Source organism: Mercurialis annua, linkage group LG3 (assembly GCF_937616625.2).
Source record: "Mercurialis annua linkage group LG3, ddMerAnnu1.2, whole genome shotgun sequence".
Taxonomy (NCBI): domain Eukaryota; kingdom Viridiplantae; phylum Streptophyta; class Magnoliopsida; order Malpighiales; family Euphorbiaceae; genus Mercurialis; species Mercurialis annua.
The window spans coordinates 13,042,410-13,062,152 of NC_065572.1; the positions used below are offsets into that span (position 1 = coordinate 13,042,410).

The following is a 19,743-nucleotide window of genomic DNA, read 5'->3' on the forward strand; positions in this document are numbered from 1 at the left end:
CGATCGGTTTGATTTCATGGTTTGACCGGAAGCCCAAGGTGGAAGGAAGGAAAAAATGAGTAGAAATATAAAATATTCGATAAATATTTGGTACATATCGGATACATATGTGATACATATCTGATACATAATTTATACATATTTAAAAAGACTATTGTCGAATTACGTTGAAAATTGAAAAATTATCAAACATATAATTTAATATATCGCCGATACATATATGATACATATTTAATACATCGCTGATACATTTCTGATTTATCAAGTTCTATTTTCAAGGACTGCCATCGTTGGAGTATTATTTATAGCGTGGATACATATCTCATATATTCAAATAAATCGTAAAAAATATATATAAAAACATGATAGACACATTTTTTTAAATGTATTTAATAGATACATCGCTGATACATAATTTGTACACGATAGATATATTTTTAAATGTATTTAAATAGATACATGATAGATACATTTTTACTAAATTAATACATTTTTATTAAATTTACACACTATATATTTTTTACATATATTTGTTTGATACATCATTGATACATAATTATTTATTGTAGTTAATTAAACTAACTTTCTAATTATTGTAAATATTACTTTGAATAATTTTATGGATTTTTTTATATTTATAAATATACAGGAATAATAAAATACGATATATAATCAAAATATATTTTTAAAAGATAAATAAAAAACTGTCAATTTTATTTTTTTGGAGAATGTATCAATGATATCTCGGAGATGTATCGGAGATGTATCAGAGATGTATCGGATGATATTACAAAACTGTGTCTAAAAAAATCACGAACTTTACACGAAGTTTCATTTTAATCATGACCTTTAAAAGTTGCCATTTAAAGGCACGAACTTTCATTTTGTTTCAAATCTATCATTTCAGTGTATTTTTGTTGACTAAATTCTTCAATAAACCATTAATGAAAGACCCAAATTATAAATCGACATTAAATCTTATTATCTTTTAGTTAGAGTATATAGGATTAGGAATTTTTGGTTCGATAAAATACATCGGATTTACTTTGACGATAGATTTGAAACAAAATGAAAGTTCGTGCCTTTAAATGACAACTTTTAAAGTTCATGATTAAAATGAAACTTCGTGTAAAGTTCGTGATTTTTTTAGGAATTAACCCATCATTTAATTTCAAATAGTTTTGCCAGCAAAATTATTTTTTTAGAACAAAAAAGGCAAATAGACCAATTATAAGCATTCTACACATTCGATAACAATAAAGAAAACGGTGGTTCTCCATTTGTAGGTTTTTTTAAACAGTCCACAATTAGTTCCTTGGATGCAATTCAGCAACAGAACGTATATAACCTTATCTCATAAAATGAATCATATACAGGTAAATACTTGTAGTTTACAGTGGTAGCAGGTCAGAAATATACAGATTATATACAGTGTAACTACTATCAGAGATATATCCAACAAGTTAGCTTCGCATGATTCAGTGATAAATTTTTGTAAGCTGTGTAATACTTGTAGTTTACAGTTTACACATTGTTGCCAGCACAAGGATGAGATCACAACAGGAAAAAAATTATGATATTTAACCATGGCAATCACAAAGCAGTGGTTTAATGATAATACCTTGTCAGGGCTGAACTTCAGTTTGTACCTAGACAGACTATGAGATAAACCCAAGCTCATTGGAGCCAAATCTTGAGCACCCAGACCAGATATAAGTTCAGTCAACTGACTCCTAACACCCCTCATCAATTCCATGACAGCATTGCTATGAACACAGTCTATTTTCTGCAACAGAAAACCACCCAAAAATCAAACCTACTAAATATCATAGCACGATTGATTCAAAAAAGGCTGAATAGAGATGCAAGCACACCAATTTTTCCTTGATTGCATTTCCAAGCTTTGAATCGGCCACAGCTAAGATTTCACCATCACAATGTCCACGCAAGAACTTCCGCAGACCTTTGCTAGCTGTTCCTTCAATAATCTTTGTCGCTGCTTCCAAAGCCTCCGACGTATTCTCAAACTTCGAAAAAGCTTTCAACTTGACAACCTGGTTTTCATAGAATACAAGTGAGATAACACAGCATTGCTAATAGATTGACATGTCGAAATGGAGAAACAACACGAACCTTTCTCGCAGAATCCGCTGTGGCAAACTCTTTCGACAAGTCCTGCCGTAAAAACCAAAAATCAGATAACCACCATAATAAAACCCCATTTTCTCTATTGCAAACAAACTCGAACACAACAATCCCACGGCGGTTTACCTCAACTTTAGATAGTTTCCCTTCATCCAATACTTTAAACAGGGCAAACCCCGCCGGTGTCTCGAACAAAACAAGCATCCTTTTTTTCTATCTCTACCTCAAAACCAACCTGTAAAATTAACTGCAATTTTTTATCACAATCCTACAGTGATTTACCTCAACTTTATCAAGTTATCAGCAAAACCAAGCTATTAAACGTATTAATAAAGCATAAAAATTAAAAACACACACTATAATATCAGTAAAAAAATCCTGTGAACAACGCATGAACAAAATGGTGAGGTAATTCTAGGGTTAATTAAGACAGACCAGGGGAAAGCTAGTCTCACCTCTTCACTCCTGCGATTTTGTTCTTGAGTGTAAGAAAAAAGACAAGTGAATTTTGGGGTATAGTCTAGGGTTTTAGAATGTGGGAGGCAAACCCTATACGCACCGTTTTTAGTTTAACATTTCAGGGGTGAATTTTCTCTAATAGTCCTCCAACTCTACTCGATTCTCCAATTGTCCCTAAAGTTTAAAACTTATCTCAACGGTCTCCGATTTTGGACTTTGTTTAGAAAGTAAAATTTTGATGATTTAGAAGGCAAGGGATATCAGCTTAATGTTTATGCCTATAGTATTATTGCCGATAGCTTATGTAAAATTGGAAAATCCAATGTTGCCGTTGATTTACTTCAAAGAATGCGATGTCAACCAAATAGTTAAAACAATGAAGCAGAGGGGGATAGAGCCAAATGTGGTCACTTACAATTCACTCATAGATGGATATTGTCAGCAGAACCAATTCATTGAGGCTAGAGTTGTATTTGACACGATGGTAAGCAATGGCTGCACACCTGATGAAGTGACTTACAATATCTTGATTAAATTGTACTGCAAAAACAAAAGAATAGATGATGCAAAGCAACTTTTTAAAGATATAACACCTTCCATTGTTACTTATACTTCTATGATACATGGCTTATGCCAAGCAGGAAGGCTTTTGGATGGGCGTGATCTTTTTAACAACATGCCTTGTATTGGCCCTTCTCCCAATATAGCAACTTATGGAAGTTTGATACATGGCTTTTGCAAACACGGGGATTTCGATGCCGGATTGGCTCTATTTCATGAAATGGAAAAGAGTATGTTGAAACCTAATTGTGAAATCTACAGCAGTTTAATTGATGGTTTGTGTAAAGCTGGAAAGTTTAAAGATGCTAAAGATTTGTTCAATAGATTTCTCATTCAAGGATTGCAGCCTGATGCTCAAACATATAATATACTAATCAATGGAACATGCAAAGAAGGATTATTAGATAAAGCCTACCAGGTCTACAGAAAAATGATAGAGGATGGTTGCTCTCCACATAGTTGCACGTATAATGTGATTATCCAAGGATTTCTCAAGCACAACGAGCTGCTGGGGGCAAAACAACTTATTGAAGAAATGCGCGATAAGGGATTTTGTGCAGATGCCACCACATTATCCTTGGTAGCAGATGTATTGTCCAGTGATGATGGCACTATGAGAAAGCTACTTGATCTTAAGGATAAAGGCTCAGTTGAGGTAAAATGAGATTTTATATAAAATACTTTTGATAGTTTTTTGTAAATGGCCTAATGATTTCATTATAAAATGGCATGTACTTTGTAGTTGCCTCTAATTGTTAAGCTCATCGTATTTCTTGTTATCCCTGCATATCAAGTCTGTTTCACACTGATGGTTAGCTCACTATCTAATAAGTTCAAATTAGTGTATCTATGGAATCTTGTTTAAGATGATTAATTAGCCAACAAATGTTGAAATGATTAGATCTGCTTCTTTAATTATGTATCTCAAGACAACATAAAGATTCACTACCTGTTGATGGTTCTATTACATTCCTCAAATTTGCATTATCTTTAAAACTATAGTTAAAACCATTGTTTTAAATGCTGAATAGGGTTATGTTAAAAGGCTGTTTTTTACAATTTTTTGTGAACATGTGGATGTTTATTGCGTCTAATATGATGACAATCATATGCTTCAAATTTCATAGATACTCAGAAGAAATTGAGACCGAACCGAAGGAAGCAGCTTTGATATCGATGGGAACTGAAGTTGATTTGATGAAGATCCTGAGAACTTTGTAACCAGGTTTATCACTAGCTGAAGACAGAGGTCAACTGTATGATTATTTAAAAAGCAGGATAAATAAACATCATTGCACCGAATTTGACTCCATTGAGCTTGGGCTTATCTCCTAGTCTGTCTAGGTAGAAACTGAAGTTCAGCCCTGACAAGGTATTCTTATCGAATATATGCTTTGCGATTCCGTAGTTAAATTAAATGTCATAATATTATTTACTGTTTTGATCCCATCCTTGTGCTATAATTGACTCTGTTGCCTGCTAATACCACATTAAAATTGCTGGCAAGTGGCAACAATGAGTCACATGTAAACTACAACTAGTAATATACGTCTAACAAGAAATTAATCACTGAAGCATGTGGAGTTTATAAGACAAGGTTGCTGAATGTTTTTAAAATTGTGTATATTTACTGTTGAATGAGGTACATATTTATAGGATTACAATGTTAAGTATAGCAAGAATAATTGATATAATTACAATGATACACTAATATAAATTTCCTATATTTGTAATATGAACATGATTAATTTTCCTTGATTGTAGGAGATGATTGATAGGATGATTGTTGATTTGTTTGACTGTCAATATTGGTAAGGATTTTCTGATTTGTATTGATATGGTTAATACGCCCCCGCAAGATGGACGTCCGATGCGTGAGTCCAATCTTGGTTCGTAACTCATGATATGAAGTCTTGTGCAGCGGTTTGGTGAGAATGTCAGCCAGTTGATCTTTGTTGGAGACATGTTGAATGCGAATTTGGCCGAGTTGAAGTTGTTCTTTGACGAAGTGGAAGGAGAGAGCCATGTGTTTCATTCTAGAGTGAAAGACTGGGTTCTTGGCATAAAGTGTAGCTGAAATGTTGTCACAGTAAATGGCTGGTGATTTGCTGACGATGATGTGAAGCTCGGTGAGTAGGTTGCGGAGCCAAAGTGTTTCAGTTGTAACGGAAGCGACAGCTCGGAATTCAGCTTCGGTCGTGGAGAGTGCTATACCCCTTTGTTTTTTGGAGGACCAAGAAATAGGATTGCGACCGAGGTAAATGATGTAGCCTGTTGTGGAGATGTAGTTGTCTTTGTCGCCTGCGTGATCAGCGTCACAAAATGCATGAAGACAAAGTGGTGAATTACGATGCAGTTGGATGCCGAAGGTTTGAGTCCCTTGCAAGTAGCGAAGTAGACGTTTCAAAGCGGCCCAATGAGTAGTTGTGGGGTGATGAAGAAATTGAGCTAAGCGGTTTAGAGCAAAGGCAATGTCGAGCCTAGTTAGAGATAGATATTGTAAGCTTCCGACTATGGCGCGATAAGTTGATTGGTCGTGAATGGGTAGATGGTCTTCGTGAAGCAGTGATGGAGAGGTAGCCATAGGTGTAGTATTTGGTTTGGCTTCAATCATGGTGTATTTGGTGAGGAGATCGTGAACGTATTTAGATTGGTTTAGGTGTAGGCCGAGTTCATTTGGTATAACTTCTAAGCCTAGAAAGTACGACAGTGGTCCAAGATCTTTTAAGGAAAATCGCTTAGATAATGTTGTAATAAACGTTTGTAGGTGTGTTAGATTTGGTCCGGTGATGATAATATCATCAACGTAAACTAGCATATAAATACAAGTGTTTTTGGTTTGTAAAATGAATAAAGATGAATCTGAAATAGATTGTTTAAAACCTTGGGTAAGTAGATGGGTTTTTAATTTTGTGTACCAAGCTCGAGGAGCTTGTTTTAGTCCATAGATTGCTTTATGAAGTTTACAAACATAGTCGGGTTTTGTTTGATCAACAAAGCCGGGTGGTTGAATCATGAAGACATTATCGGTCAAATTGCCTTGGAGAAAGGCATTGTTGACATCCAATTGACGAAGAGGCCATGACTTTGTAACATCTAGAGATAAAATAAGACGAACAGTAGTTGGTTTTATAACAGGACTAAATGTCTCAGTATAATCGATACCCGGTCGTTGATGGAAACCCTTAGCAACAAGTCGGGCCTTGTGTTGTTTTAGGGTGCCATCCGGGTTATATTTGTTACGAAATACCCATTTGCAGCCAATGACATTTTGTGATTGAGAGCGAGGAACGAGGGTCCATGTGTGGTTTTGCTCAAGTGCTTGGTACTCGTCGTGCATTGCATTACGCCATTGGGGAAGTATTAGAGCCTGTTTTACGGTGTTGGGCAGATTGTCAGGAGACGGGTTAAGGGTAGCAACTTTAGCGTATTTTGGGTTGGGTTTACGAATGTTGTTGTTGAGGCGAGTAGTGACTGTTTTGGCAGGTGGCGGAGCAGTGGACTTGGGTGGAGGGCAGGTTTGGATGGGCTGTTGATGGATAGAGGTGGCGTCAGCGGAGGAAGATGGAGTAGCTGTGGTAGAGGTGGGGTCTAATAGGTTCGGATCCGAGGGCGAAGAGGGGTTGGATGTAGCTTGTTGGTTGGGAGAAGGATTTCGACGAGAGTAAACAATTGTAATGGGTGGTTTGGTGTGAGGTTGATCATTGACGGATGGGGTCGAGGGAGGTGCAGGGTTTGCGTTAGTAAGAATGGGTATGGACATGGTGCACCAATCATTTGGATTAGTGTGAGGCGAAGGGGATGATGGTGGTACTGATGATTTACGAAATGGGTACTCGTCATCGACAAATTTTACATGTCTTGAAGTGTAAATGCGATAAGTTTTTGGGTCAAGACAATGGTATGCGCTTTGAGTGGTGGAATAGCCAACGAAAATGCATGAAATAGAGCGGTCTTCTAATTTATTCTTAGTATACGGTCTTAACCAAGGGTAACAAAGACATCCAAAATTATGGAGTTTTGTGTAATTGGGTTGTTTATTATGTATTACAGAATATGGTGAGTTACCATTTAAGGTTTTGGTAGGGAGTCGATTTATAAGATAAGTTGCTGTACTAAATGCAAATGGCCAATAAGTGGTCGGAAGACCTGCGTGGTTTAGGAGAGCTAGACCGGTTTCCACAATGTGACGGTGACGCCTTTCGGCATATCCATTATGTTCAGGAGTATGAGGTGGTGATGTAGAGTGGGATATTCCATTTTCAAGAAGTGTTTTATTTAATTTAATATATTCACCTCCATTATCGGAAAAAAAATGTCGAATCGGTTTTTGGAAATATTTTTCCACTAATGCCTTAAATTGAATAAATATTGTCGTGGTGTCGGATTTGCGTTTTAATGGATATAACCAAATATATTTACTAAAGTGGTCTACGAATACGATATAGTATTTGTAGTGATCTCGAGATAAGACCGGGCTGGTCCATAAGTCCGAGAATAAAAGATCAAGTGGTGCATTTGACTTTAGCGAAGAATTAGAAAAAGGGAGCTTTTTGCTCTTAGCAACACAACAAGAATGACAGTGTTCATAATCCAAAATTGGTGACGATAAATTTTTATTAATAATCTTAATTACATCATAAGATGGGTGGCCTAACTTATGATGCCAAGATATTGGAGCGGTTCCTTTGACAGCGGTTTGAGCAATTGGTTGTTGAGGACACCACTCGTAAATTCCTTGCTTAACTCGGCCCTGGAGCAGAATTCTCCCCGATGATATTGCCTTTAAACAAAACAAATCAGGTGAGAAAAGTATAAATGCATTATTATCTTTACATAATTGCGAAATTGACAGAATATTGCGTGAGATGGTTGGAACATGCAACACATTATTGAATTGAAGAGATTGGAGAGTAAAAGAACCTATATTTTCAATCGGGAGAGTTGAACCGTCTCCGATAATGAGATCGTCCAGTCCGGTATAAGGAGAATGAAAAGCTAAAGTGTCCAGATCGTGGGTGATATGATTGGTAGCGCCGCTGTCAAGCAGGAAGTTTGGGTTCGGTGGAGGTGCTCCATAGGTGGCCGAGTGGGCCTGAGGTGGTGGTTGATTATAGCGAGTAGATGGTGGCGCCGGGAAGACAATGGTTGGAAAAAGTTTCCTGAATAAGGGGCAATTGGCAATGACATGGCCTGTTTGACAGCACCACTGACATCGCCCTTGGAAGGGTCGGGGATTTGGATGGTTGTGGGTGGTGGTTTGTGGGTAAGGAGAGTTGGGTTGGTGGCGGGAATAACTACGATGGTGGTGCTGGTTATTCTGGCGATATGCAGGATTCGCAGATGGGGTGAAATGATTGGTGGTTTCTTGGTGTTTGACAATCAGTTCGTGTTGAAGTAGTTTTTCATGTAATGCTTCAAAACTAATGGGTGTATCACGAGCTCTAATGGCGTTGATGACGGGTTTATAGAGCTCATAGTTAAGGCCCTTTAAGACCTTGGAGATAATATCTTCGGGATCAAGGACTTTGCCCATAAGGGCGAGTTGGTCTACACACGCTTTAATCGAGTGCATATAATCCGAGATGGTTTGATCCGTTGATTTAACAATGGAGTCAAATTTATCTTTAAGTTGCATAATATGCGCACGCGAGGGGTTTGCGTAAGTATGGGCAAGGATGTCCCAAGCCTCCTTAGTGGTTTTAGCCCTTACAATTAAAGATTGGAGGGCAGAAGAGATAGTACCCATTAAGGCACCAAGAATCAGTCCGTCTTGCTTGAGCCAAGTCAAGTAGGCGGGATTGGGTTTTTCATTTGTCTCAGAGTCAAGGACGGTGGCAGGTGGTGGAGACTCGGATCCATCCAGGAAACCGAGTAAGCTGAGCCCGAAAAGTATATTTGTTAACTGAAAATGCCACGAGGAATAGTTAAGTGGTGTCAACTTAATGACATGGCTTAGGTTGAGAGCAGTTAAGGGTTTTGTGGTTTCATGTGGGTTGGGAATCAGAGTTTCTTGCACGGTGTTTGTCATGGTGGAACGGGGTTGAGGCAAGGGTGGGTTGGTGCGCTTGAAGGTGAAGCGTTTTGGTCGGAGGTTGTTTTTTGCGGATCGTTGATGGCGCTTTGATACCATATAAGACAAGGTTGCTGAATGTTTTTGAAATTGTGTATATTTACTGTTGAATGAGGTACATATTTATAGGATTACAATGTTAAGTATAGCAAGAATAATTGATATAATTACAATGATACACTAATATAAATTTCCTATATTTGTAATATGAACATGATTAATTTTCCTTGATTGTAGGAGATGATTGATAGGATGATTGTTGATTTGTTTGACTGTCAATATTGGTAAGGATTTTCTGATTTGTATTGATATGGTTAATAACCTATTCTCGTAATTTTGCCTGTCCCCCTCCATCCGTGCTTTTATATATAGTATAGATATAGATTACAGATAGATAGATTAATTAGAGCTTAAGTTCATCTAAATTTGTTTGCTACTAACATTAAATGCACCTGACTGAATAGTTGATAATATTATTGATTTTGAGATATATTATAATTTTTTAATATTAAATTATCAAATTCATAATTAATTTGATTAATTACCAGATTTTTGTTAGTATAAAAGTATTTGAACAGATAAGTAATTTTTATCATATATCAAAATATTTTTGGTCGTTTATATTTATTGATCTTGTACTAAACACATATAACATAAATAACTTTTAGATGTATGATATTTAGTATTTATTTGAACTTTTAAATTGCTGAAAATAATATAATTAGAGGTAGAAAATTGTTAACTTGTATTGGAGGGGTGAGCCAGGCTAGAGCAGTAGTGCAACGCTCAAGCGACTCGCGAAGGTTCCAGTAGCAAGCTACTATGGTGAACCCTCCCCCTAAAAAAATAAATTTAATATCGTGTGGGCCGATGACCCACATATCAGATATTAAACTGATAAGAACAGATACTACACTTGATCTTAGCCAAAAGGCCGAGAAAGGTATGAATTGTTCAGTCCATTCTCTTCGTTTTTATAGTCACATCTTACAAAGCCCAACTCTCTCTATTCGATGTGGGATTTTCTCCCTGTCTCCACCTTTTCTTCAGCTAACATCTATATCACCACACATGTGGTATTATTTTTTGAGATATTATTATCATGTTTTTGCAATTTTGGGATTTGGGTTGCAAGATAAACATCGGAATTATAATTTTACATAAACAAATCTAAGTTTTATTCAACTGATAATATAGTATTAACTTTAACACTTGTATGCACAAAAACACTGCTTAGGAACAGGAGGTGCAGTATACAAATCACACTGTCCCATTCCATTAAATTTGGTTTTGCAGTCATCCCAGCAACGATTATTGCCTTTGCATTTCCAAACTTTGTGGCAGTCCCTTGCTTTTGCCCTCATCACAACGTTTTCATCTGCAAAATCACAACATAAAATATAGAATCACTTATTAGTAGTCCTAAGTGAAATTTCAGCTAGATACTTCTGTTCCTTAACACCAAAAAAATAAACTCTTTTAAGTACAGTAGCCCGGTTCCACTTAAGAAGGAACCAACTGTTGGTTCCGGGACCATGACTAGGGCTAGTGGTGAGCATTCGATCAGTTCAGTTAAAACCATACCAAAATATCCATATTGGATTATTTGAATTATTATAACTCTTTAATCGAAACGACTAAGTTAATTCGGTTAATTTGGTTAAAATGACATAATATAAAGACTAAGATATAAAGTTTTAAAAGAATCGGCTAATTCGGTCAACTGAAGTTTAAAAACTCTTAACTGTAACTAAACCGACTAAATTAACCGAAAATCCTTAATCGAATTAACCAAATAAATCTCTAACACGACAAATATGTTTACCAGTGGCAAAGATGACAAGGAGGACAAGCACAAAGAAAAAGGTGGGGAATTTCACCATCTTTAACAATACGAGGTTCTTTCTTTGATTTTGCTATATATTGTTCATGGAGAAACTTGGCGTGCTATTTATAGAAATAGGTGCATTAAGGATAAGCATGCAAAAATCAAAGTGGAATTATGAATCTGTTGTTTTTTATAATGTGAATGCCAAAGGATCAGATGTTAATTAGTAGAACAAATCATCACATTTAGGCATAGATACCCTTATATAATATTTAGAGATTCGTAGTAAGTAATCTAGAAATAACTTTAATTTGTGCCTAACTAAATTTGATCCGAAGAGATGCAATAGATATAAGATTTAAGATTCATTATTGTCATTCATGACAAAATAAAGGAAACATTAATTTCATGGGAATTTAATAAAGAATTCCAAGCTATGTACCAAGAATATAATCTTAATGTAATCCTTTATTTTGTTCCCAAATATTGCTTTTTATAGACCAATTGTGCCACTTCAATTCACAGTTGCAAAATGCTTTTGCAAGCTCTGTGACTAGAGGTGTAAATGAACCGAGCCGTTCGCGAGCAGCTCAGTGTTCGGCTCGATAAGAGCTCGGTTCATGTTCGTTCGTATTCTTAACGAACCGAGCTCGAACTTGATTTTGCGTTCGTTAATATAAACGAGCCGAACATGAACATAGTGGTGTTCGGCTCGTTTATGTTCGCGAACAGCTCAAATAAGAGTTCATGAACAAGCTCGTGAACGAGCTCGATTAAGAGTTCGTAAACAAGTTCGTGAACGAGCTGGTATATAGCTCACGAACAAGCTCGTTTAGAAACTCGATTAGGTGTTCGCGAACTAATTCATATTTAGATTAATTTGTATACTTATGTTTGCAATTTATTCAGCTCATATTCGTGAACGAGTTCGATTAGATTGTTTTTAATTTATTCAGCTCATATTCGTGTTTGTTCGTTTAAAAGTTCGTGTTCGTTCGTTTATCCGCTAAACGAGCAGGCTCATGAACGAGCTCGTTTAGTACTTATCGAGTTTGTTCGCGAGCTTGTTCGTGAACGAGCTCGTTTAGTACTTATCGAGCTCGTTCGCGAACTTGTTCATTTAGCGGTTAAACGAACGAACACGAGCTGAACACGAACCGAACATGAACACTATAAAATTTAAACGAACCGAACATGAACACTCTGTTCAAAGCTCGACTGAACATGAACCGAACATGAACACCTTGTTCGCTAAACGAGCCGAACATGAACACTCCAAAGCTCGGCTCGGCTCGGTTCATTTACACCCCTATCTGTGACCCCTCTAGGGTTGGTTATGCACACATTTCACTCGCTTTTTTTGGGTTGGCAAAGTAGCAAACAGAGAGCACCTAAATGATAATTTAGCACATCAATTTAATGGTAAATTGGCAAAAGGCATATTAGATCTCAGCACACATTTTTTTTAATTGGATCCTTCAACTGCAATTTGTATATATTGAGTCCTTACACTTTTATTTTTTAGCCATTAAATCCCTTCACACGAAAAGTGTTGATGGTATCAAATGAGAACAAAAAAATCCGATTGAGGAACTTATTTTTAACAAATATAATAGTATAGACCCAAAACAAAAAAAATTAATACAAAAAAGTTAATTTTTTTTTATCTCAACCGTTATTTCCATGACGAGAGGACCTAACGTTTACAAAATTAAGAGTATGGAGATTTAATATTGACATATAAAAGTGGAAAGACCCAATTCAAACAAGTATGATAGTACAGGAATCTAAATATGTGTTTGCTTGGTAAATATGAAAACTATTCATAGATCACACCAAATATGAAGTAGTCTCCACAAGCAGCATATTATTAAGTGAAAACTCTGTAACTGCCACTCTGCCAGACATTCTTTAGTTGGCATCAAGTCCAGAATACGAGAATTACATGCTCAAGCTTGCCAGGAAGGGCGGAACAGAAAAAACCATAAAAAATTACAAATTAAAAACAGCCTTTCGGCCAAATTCTCTATGCAAAAATTCATTAATGTCTCAGTAAGATCGGCATTGAGACCGCATACATTTTTTCTGTTGCCTCTTCAGGGGTTCTCTAGTTCCTAAGTTTCGCTCCTCTATTTTACCCCTTTACATTCTCGTCTTTTCCACAGCACCTTCACAATAAAGAACAAAAACATAATTAGCCAGTCAATTTCACAAAGAAAACACAGAATACAAAACTTCCCCATAACAAAAATCATAGCAGTTTAGGACTGTTTCTATTAGAAAAGTTCATAACTAATGGGGCACCAGAAATCTAAGTAGATAGAATATAGCACATGCACAAAGAGTTCCTAGAATTTACAATGTGTTGCATCCATTAGCCTTAAACTTCAAACAAGAAGAAAGCTTGCAAGCAGCAAATAAAGAGCATGTATGCTCACAAGATAACAGCAATAAGTAGTCAGAATTATCTCATAACTGATATAGGGAAGATGGGAAATTTTGATATCACAAGCATAGACATCAACAATATAAACCTTTCCTTTGAGACTGGCAAATCACATAAAAATAGAATTTCCAGGTACTAATGTAAAGTCTCGTGTGTTTGTTATGTGCATGCATGCGTTGCAACACAACATAGCAAATGATCCACAAGAAACACCAGAACTGCATCACAGACACTTTAACATGCAGAAGCAATCGATTTGCCCAACATATCTCTGAGTTCACACAAAGAGTTATCTCGTGAAAAAGAATTCCAATAGATATGGTCAATTGGTCATACTGAAACAAGTATAGTTTCAAGCAATTATATCAATGATATGCCAGATTTAGTTCAAACTATTGATGAAAAATCTATCTTTTATAAAAACTCAAAAGAAAAACAAAGAACAAAATGTCTAGAGAAATTAACATTGCAAAAGAAATTGATAGCACCAAAGCTTACCGTTTGTATCTCTTCTTGGAACCACATGGACAGAACGCATTTCTGCTTAACTGCCCACTCTTGGCCAAATTAGATCTAGCAAGATCTACTGGTGTTGAGCCCATCAGCTTTTGCACCTGGGAAGCATAAAGTTACAACCAATGAGCCAAATGATTATGCCAGCAGACACTTGTTAGAAATGTATTGAATTCTTTTGATACTCAAAGCAACTTTCTGCTATCGATATGAAATGAAACACAATCAAAAAAATCTAGCTCACAAGATAAAAGGATGCAATCCACAGTTTTAAGCAACAAACAAACTGGCAACATAAGTACTTTTCACTAGACAACAGTAGAGAAACGACACAACCCTACACTTTCAGTAACTTACAACAAATCAATGCACTACTAGCAATGAATTAATCATTCACATCTAAAAAACTGTAACAAAATAATACCTCCGCGATACTCGTTGGAGCAGGTTTCCCTTCTTCTTTTAACTTCTGAAGCTTCCTTTGAGCTTCTTTCGCCCAAGTAAACTGAGCAAGTGCTCTTTCAACTTCCGCAACTGTGCAATTACAACGCTTCGCTGCTTCTTGTTTCTGACTAACTTGTAAGTTCTACAAAATCAAGAAACCTAAAACCATAATCAGTGATAAATTTAAATTACTAGTCCAACCGAAACAAACTTTACGATTCAAATGAAATTAAGAAAATAAACCTCGCCAGTCGGATCATATCCATTTAATAATCTAATAATCCCTTCCATTTTTTCAAAAGCATCAGCAAATGTAGCTTCACTGCTTCTACCTACTATAAATTGTTTAAACGACCCAACTCTCGTTGCATTCTTTAACTCATCAGCAAACCCTAATTAAAAAAATGTAACACATTAAGTCAATAGTATTAGAAATTAAAATTAGTTAGCAGTAACGGTGATTTAGGCATGATAATTACGCATAAGAGTGAATGATTCTATGGAGTCAGTGGAGTCTGGTTTCTTTCCGGTGAAGACGCCCTTGATTGAGTCCATCCATGCCGAGAGCGGCGGTGAGGAGGAGATGAAACGGTGCTGCTGTGACGGTGGTGGAATTAGGTGAGCGGTGCCGTGATTGTAGTCGGAGAAGTAGAGGAGGGATTTGATTGGGTTTAGTTTGGAGAAATTGATGAGGAATCTTGGAGAATGGTGCTGCATGATTATGTGATTGTTGATGATGGTGATCGTCGATGCTATTGGGGTTTAGTTTGGGGTTTCAGAGGCGCGTCACGGGAAAACGACAGAGATTGAAAATTACAACGGGCGTCGTTTGGCTCTGATTGTTTCATTTTAAGTCGTTTTGTTTGATAATAATGATATTTCGTTCATGGGGAAATAAATGTATAACTCGATCAAAGATGGCCAAACACATATTTGGGTCCCTGCACTATCACTTTTTTCCAACTTAAGTCCCTATACTATAAAACGTTTAAAATAAATCCCTGCACTATCAAAAGTCTCCGATTTAAGTCCCTCCGTGCCATTCCGTTAGAGAGTGAGATACAAACGCTTGACTCTGAGATTGGTTGTAGTTAAAATTTATGAAATTAAAATTTTGAGTCCTTACACTATAATTTTTTTACCATTTGAGTCCCTGCACTATAAATCTAACTTAAACTTTTAATTACTCAAAACTAATTAATTCAAAATAAATTAATTTAGTTAAATAAAAATAAATATTTTTAAAAATATGATATTTTAAAGATTGCGAGGTAGACGAACAGTTTTTTAATATATTTAATTTTTTCTTAAAAATAAAAAATTAATTGTATAAATAAAAAATTATTTTTATTTAATTAAATTAATAAATTTTAAATTAAATTGCAAATTTTTTATTAATAGTCGAAAATGATTCTAGTTTTGGAAATGCTAAAAAAATTTAATAACATTAAAAAAGAAAAGAAAATAAAAATATTATTAATATTATTTAAATTATGTGATAGAAAGACTTAAAATTGATGTTTCTAATAGTGTAAGGATTCAATTTGGAAAAAAATGATAGTGCGGTGACCAAAATAGCATTTTTGATATGTAATTGTTAACGTCATCCACATTCCGTTAACTTGCGCAACGATAGGGACTTAAAATAGATGTTTTTGATAGTGTAGGGACTTATTTTAAACGTTTTATAGTTCAGGGACTTAAGTTGAAAAAGAGTGATAGTGTAGGGACTTAAATATGTGTTTGGCCATCAAAGATCAAGTTAAACAACATATTCAAAAAATTCAAAGCGAGAACAGTAAAATAATAATACCTCCGTTTCATAATATTTATCGCATTTGGAAAAAAAAAATTCCCATAATAGTTGTCATTTTAAAATTTCAAAAGAACATTAATTGTTATTTTTTTATGTTTACTCCTCATTAATTTATTAAAATAATACAATAAATAAATAAAAATATTAGCTATAAATATAAACAAGTTTCAATGTAGGGTTAACTTAATAAAATTGTCCACAAATTAAAACATATTAATTATTTTCTTAGTTCTTGTGTCAAAGTTAAATACGATAAATATTATGGATCGGAGGGAATATAAATTTATATTAAATTTTATAATCACGTTGGTATAATTCTTAAATAGAACAAAGGGTCAACGCGCACTCTAAACTTGTAACACGGGATCATCTAATCCAATTTATATTTTTTTGAGCAACTAACCCAGAACTCTTCAATTTCGGATCAAATAACCCATAATTATATTTCAAAATGTGTAAAATATAAATCGGAGGTGAGAGATGCAAAAAAGTAATTAGATATTTCCCCAATTGTTGCGATATAATTATTATAAATCTATTTTTAAAAATAAAAATATAAATTATGGAGTTATTTGACCAAAAAATGAAGAGTTTTGGGGTTAGTTGCTGAAAAAAGTTTAAATTGAGTTAGATGACCCCGTGTCACAAGTTCAGAGGACGCGTCAACACTTTGTTCCTCTTAAATATGCAATTCGTTGATTACATTTAATGATTATTTTAAACTACAAACCAACTTTTCGGTCTTTGGATTAAATGGATCCAATTGAAGAAAAATTTAAAATAAAATTTCTACTAATAATAGTTCAGATTTCTATTACTGTTTTAGCTAAGTTTCAAATACTTTGAAATTTTTATATCCATACAATAAAGTTCTAATTTTTAAGTTTTAAAGTACCAATTAACATTATCTTGTAAATTACATAATTGCAAAATTAACATGTTGAAATTAAAAATAACAGTCTGGCATTGGCAGCCTGGTTCTACAGTTAAATATCATTGTTTGTAATCAAGAAATAAATTGAAAATCAATTTCTATTTCAACAAATATTAACCCATTTCACTCTATATAAGAATTTAATCGAATTCAAAACTAAATTTGGACTTATAAGAACAAAAGTTACTAAATTAAATCTATACCAGAATTTTAAAATATCAGTTACATAATCTATCTATTTTTGGAGCATAAGTTACATAAATATCTAATAAACCAGTAAAACGACAGTATTCAAACAGCTAATAAACCAGTAAAACGACATTACATATTATATAAACAAAAAACCGACAAGAGTACAGAGCTTGCAAATAGAAGCTAACCTTCTCAAAGACACCACAAAAAAAGCAGTAAAAATCTCAAACAAACAAAAAACCTCAAAAATGGCGATCTTAACAGCATCACCGACGCAAAAAGGGATAGTAATAACAGTTCCAGTTCTAGTTCTATCAGTATCAGCAACAGCGCTCATGTGTTTTCTTCTTCTATCCACGTCATCTTCTTGCAACTGCCCGGTTCCTTCTTCTCCGTCGTCTTCAGACCGTTTTAGCGGCGGAAATCGTGAGTTCGGAGACGCTACGGAGAGAATATCAACGACGGAAGAGGATATTCAATGGGGCAAAGATCAGATCCGTATTAATGGATTGCATATGCAAAATAATTCTCTTAGGAAAGGAATTAACCCTCGAACTAGGGCTCATCAATTAATAGATCTTAATCAGTAAGTTTTTCTTTTAATTTTGTCTTTTTACCGTGTTTTAGTTTTTCCAATGTAATGTGTTAGGTCTGCTGATTTAGTATTGTTGTGATTTATTTGGATTTTAGAGTAATTTTAAAGAATTAAATTGTAATGTAAGCATTTTTTTTTTTACTTTTATTTGACTTGATTATGTTTTTTTAGATATAAGGGTATCTCACACTATGAAGGGACAGACTGGAAAAATCATATTGCACTTCCATGCCCCGGTGAGCTTCTTGTGGAAGAGCATCACAGTAACTATGGGGAGCCATGGGCGGGTGGGCGAGACGTGTTTGAGTTCCTAGCTGAATCTGCTCGCTTATCACGCGGCTCACAAGTGCTTGAGATCGGATGTGGTACACTCCGTGTAGGCTTGCATTTTATTCGGTATCTTAGTCCAGGGCGTTATCACTGTCTTGAAAGAGATGAGCTCTCTCTAATGGCTGCATTTAGATATGAGCTTCCTGCTGCGGGTCTTTTGCAGAAGCGACCGCTAATTGTGCGAGGCGAAGATATGGATTTTTCTAAGTTTGGTTCGGGGGTTATGTATGATCTTATATATGCTAGTGCTGTTTTTCTTCATATGCCTGATAAGCTTGTTTGGGTTGGATTGGAAAGATTAGCGAGTAAGTTAAAACCCTATGATGGCCGAATATTTGTGTCGCACAATATCAAATTTTGTTCAAGACTGGGAGGTGAGGAATGTACCAAGAGGCTAACAAATTTGGGACTTGAGTACCTGGGAAAACACACCCACGATAGCTTGCTTTTTAATCACTACGAAAGTTGGTTTGAGTTTAAAAGATTCAAAGCCTGAGAGGTGTAGTAGATCTACTTGTCTTGGCTTTATGCTGATGCTGGAACGAGGTTGCCCTGGTGCTGTATACTCCTTTTTGTTATTTTCTGATGACTTACCTCATAATCTACGGGGCCTAGCTTAATCATACTGTTGATAGTTGTAAGTAGGAGGGATAGTCAATGATCTTGCAGATTTTTATTGGGGAAATCATCTCAATCTAGTCTCAGTTTGTATTTTGTAAGTGTATTGAGTGAAACTTTTATTCTAAGGATTCACTAATTACTTAGGCGTAGGCCGTGAAAAGAATTTTGCACCATTAATTTAAAAAAAAAACGTGTGAAACATATAGATTATTTTTCAGATTTTTATGCAATAAATTTATCGTTGCTCAAAATTATGATGTGAAATGGTGCAGCCTACTATAATTACATAATCTGTTCTTCTTTTTGTATTTATAGTGTAATGTTTTGATCCTCTTATTGTTACTAATGACAATATTGTGCGTGCTCTTGGGCACATATATGAGTCCTAGTAATGGTCCTGAATCTTAGTTTGGCTGTCATGGGAAATGTTTGTTGCAGCAGCATACTAGATTTAAAGGAAGTTTATTAAAATGGTGAAAATAAGAACAGCTTTTTAATTTAGGTAGCAATACAACATTCACTTATTAGTAGCTTAAAGGAGAAGAGGAACTTTGCAAAGTATCTTTGAAAGAAACCGCTGCCTCTATATTGTGATTTTAGATTCTGATTTCAGATTATTTTTCCTTGATACTTCATTGCAGCCTCCCCACTGTCGATGGCCGCTGTGTAATTATTTTCTTTTGTTTGTGGGTAATTGAACTTGTATCTCCTTGCAGCCTCTGTGCTATCAATTGTTTCTGTAAAGCCTGATTCAGTATACCTGGAGTTCATAGCAGGAGAGTGACG

The 19,743-nt window shown here is 35.3% G+C and overlaps 5 protein-coding genes and 1 non-coding gene across 8 annotated transcripts; 2 read left to right on the forward strand and 4 right to left on the reverse strand.

Annotated features, from left to right (window-relative positions):
* Positions 1–1,325: 1,325 nt before the first annotated feature.
* Positions 1,326–2,708, reverse strand: LOC126671200 (probable nucleolar protein 5-2). Of its 3 annotated transcripts, none has more exons than XM_050364935.2 (5): positions 2,601–2,708; positions 2,272–2,380; positions 2,134–2,175; positions 1,875–2,054; positions 1,326–1,786 (listed from the first exon to the last, which is right to left on the reverse strand). In XM_050364935.2, the coding sequence occupies exons 2-5, from the start codon at positions 2,347–2,349 to the stop codon at positions 1,367–1,369; spliced, it is 720 nt and encodes a 239-aa protein (XP_050220892.1). In that variant the 5' UTR covers positions 2,350–2,380; positions 2,601–2,708; the 3' UTR covers positions 1,326–1,366. The 3 variants fall into 3 exon arrangements, with proteins under 3 accessions (XP_050220892.1, XP_050220894.1, XP_050220893.1); XM_050364937.2 differs by having other exon boundaries at positions 2,272–2,392; positions 2,601–2,707; XM_050364936.2 differs by having other exon boundaries at positions 2,581–2,687.
* A 164-nt stretch (positions 2,709–2,872) lies between these two features.
* Positions 2,873–4,386, forward strand: LOC126671199 (pentatricopeptide repeat-containing protein At3g22470, mitochondrial-like). Its single transcript, XM_056105013.1, has 3 exons — positions 2,873–3,820; positions 3,908–4,008; positions 4,293–4,386. The coding sequence occupies exons 1-3, from the start codon at positions 2,873–2,875 to the stop codon at positions 4,384–4,386; spliced, it is 1,143 nt and encodes a 380-aa protein (XP_055960988.1).
* A 5,603-nt stretch (positions 4,387–9,989) lies between these two features.
* On the reverse strand, positions 9,990–10,185 carry LOC126675950 (U2 spliceosomal RNA). Its single transcript, XR_007640131.1, has one exon. It is a non-coding gene; the product is annotated as a U2 spliceosomal RNA (small nuclear RNA).
* A 191-nt stretch (positions 10,186–10,376) lies between these two features.
* On the reverse strand, positions 10,377–11,149 carry LOC126671059 (putative defensin-like protein 184). The gene is made up of 2 exons (XM_050364755.1): positions 11,064–11,149; positions 10,377–10,616 (listed from the first exon to the last, which is right to left on the reverse strand). The coding sequence occupies exons 1-2, from the start codon at positions 11,119–11,121 to the stop codon at positions 10,444–10,446; spliced, it is 231 nt and encodes a 76-aa protein (XP_050220712.1). The 5' UTR covers positions 11,122–11,149; the 3' UTR covers positions 10,377–10,443.
* Positions 11,150–12,908: 1,759 nt separating this feature from the next.
* On the reverse strand, positions 12,909–15,333 carry LOC126674399 (uncharacterized). The gene is made up of 5 exons (XM_050368845.2): positions 14,949–15,333; positions 14,713–14,861; positions 14,450–14,611; positions 14,011–14,126; positions 12,909–13,234 (listed from the first exon to the last, which is right to left on the reverse strand). Exons 1-5 carry the CDS (start codon positions 15,184–15,186, stop codon positions 13,201–13,203), a joined length of 699 nt encoding a protein of 232 aa, XP_050224802.1. The 5' UTR covers positions 15,187–15,333; the 3' UTR covers positions 12,909–13,200.
* A 2,231-nt stretch (positions 15,334–17,564) lies between these two features.
* Positions 17,565–19,208, forward strand: LOC126674666 (uncharacterized). The gene is made up of 2 exons (XM_050369149.2): positions 17,565–17,997; positions 18,178–19,208. Exons 1-2 carry the CDS (start codon positions 17,660–17,662, stop codon positions 18,830–18,832), a joined length of 993 nt encoding a protein of 330 aa, XP_050225106.1. The 5' UTR covers positions 17,565–17,659; the 3' UTR covers positions 18,833–19,208.
* Positions 19,209–19,743: the final 535 nt, after the last annotated feature.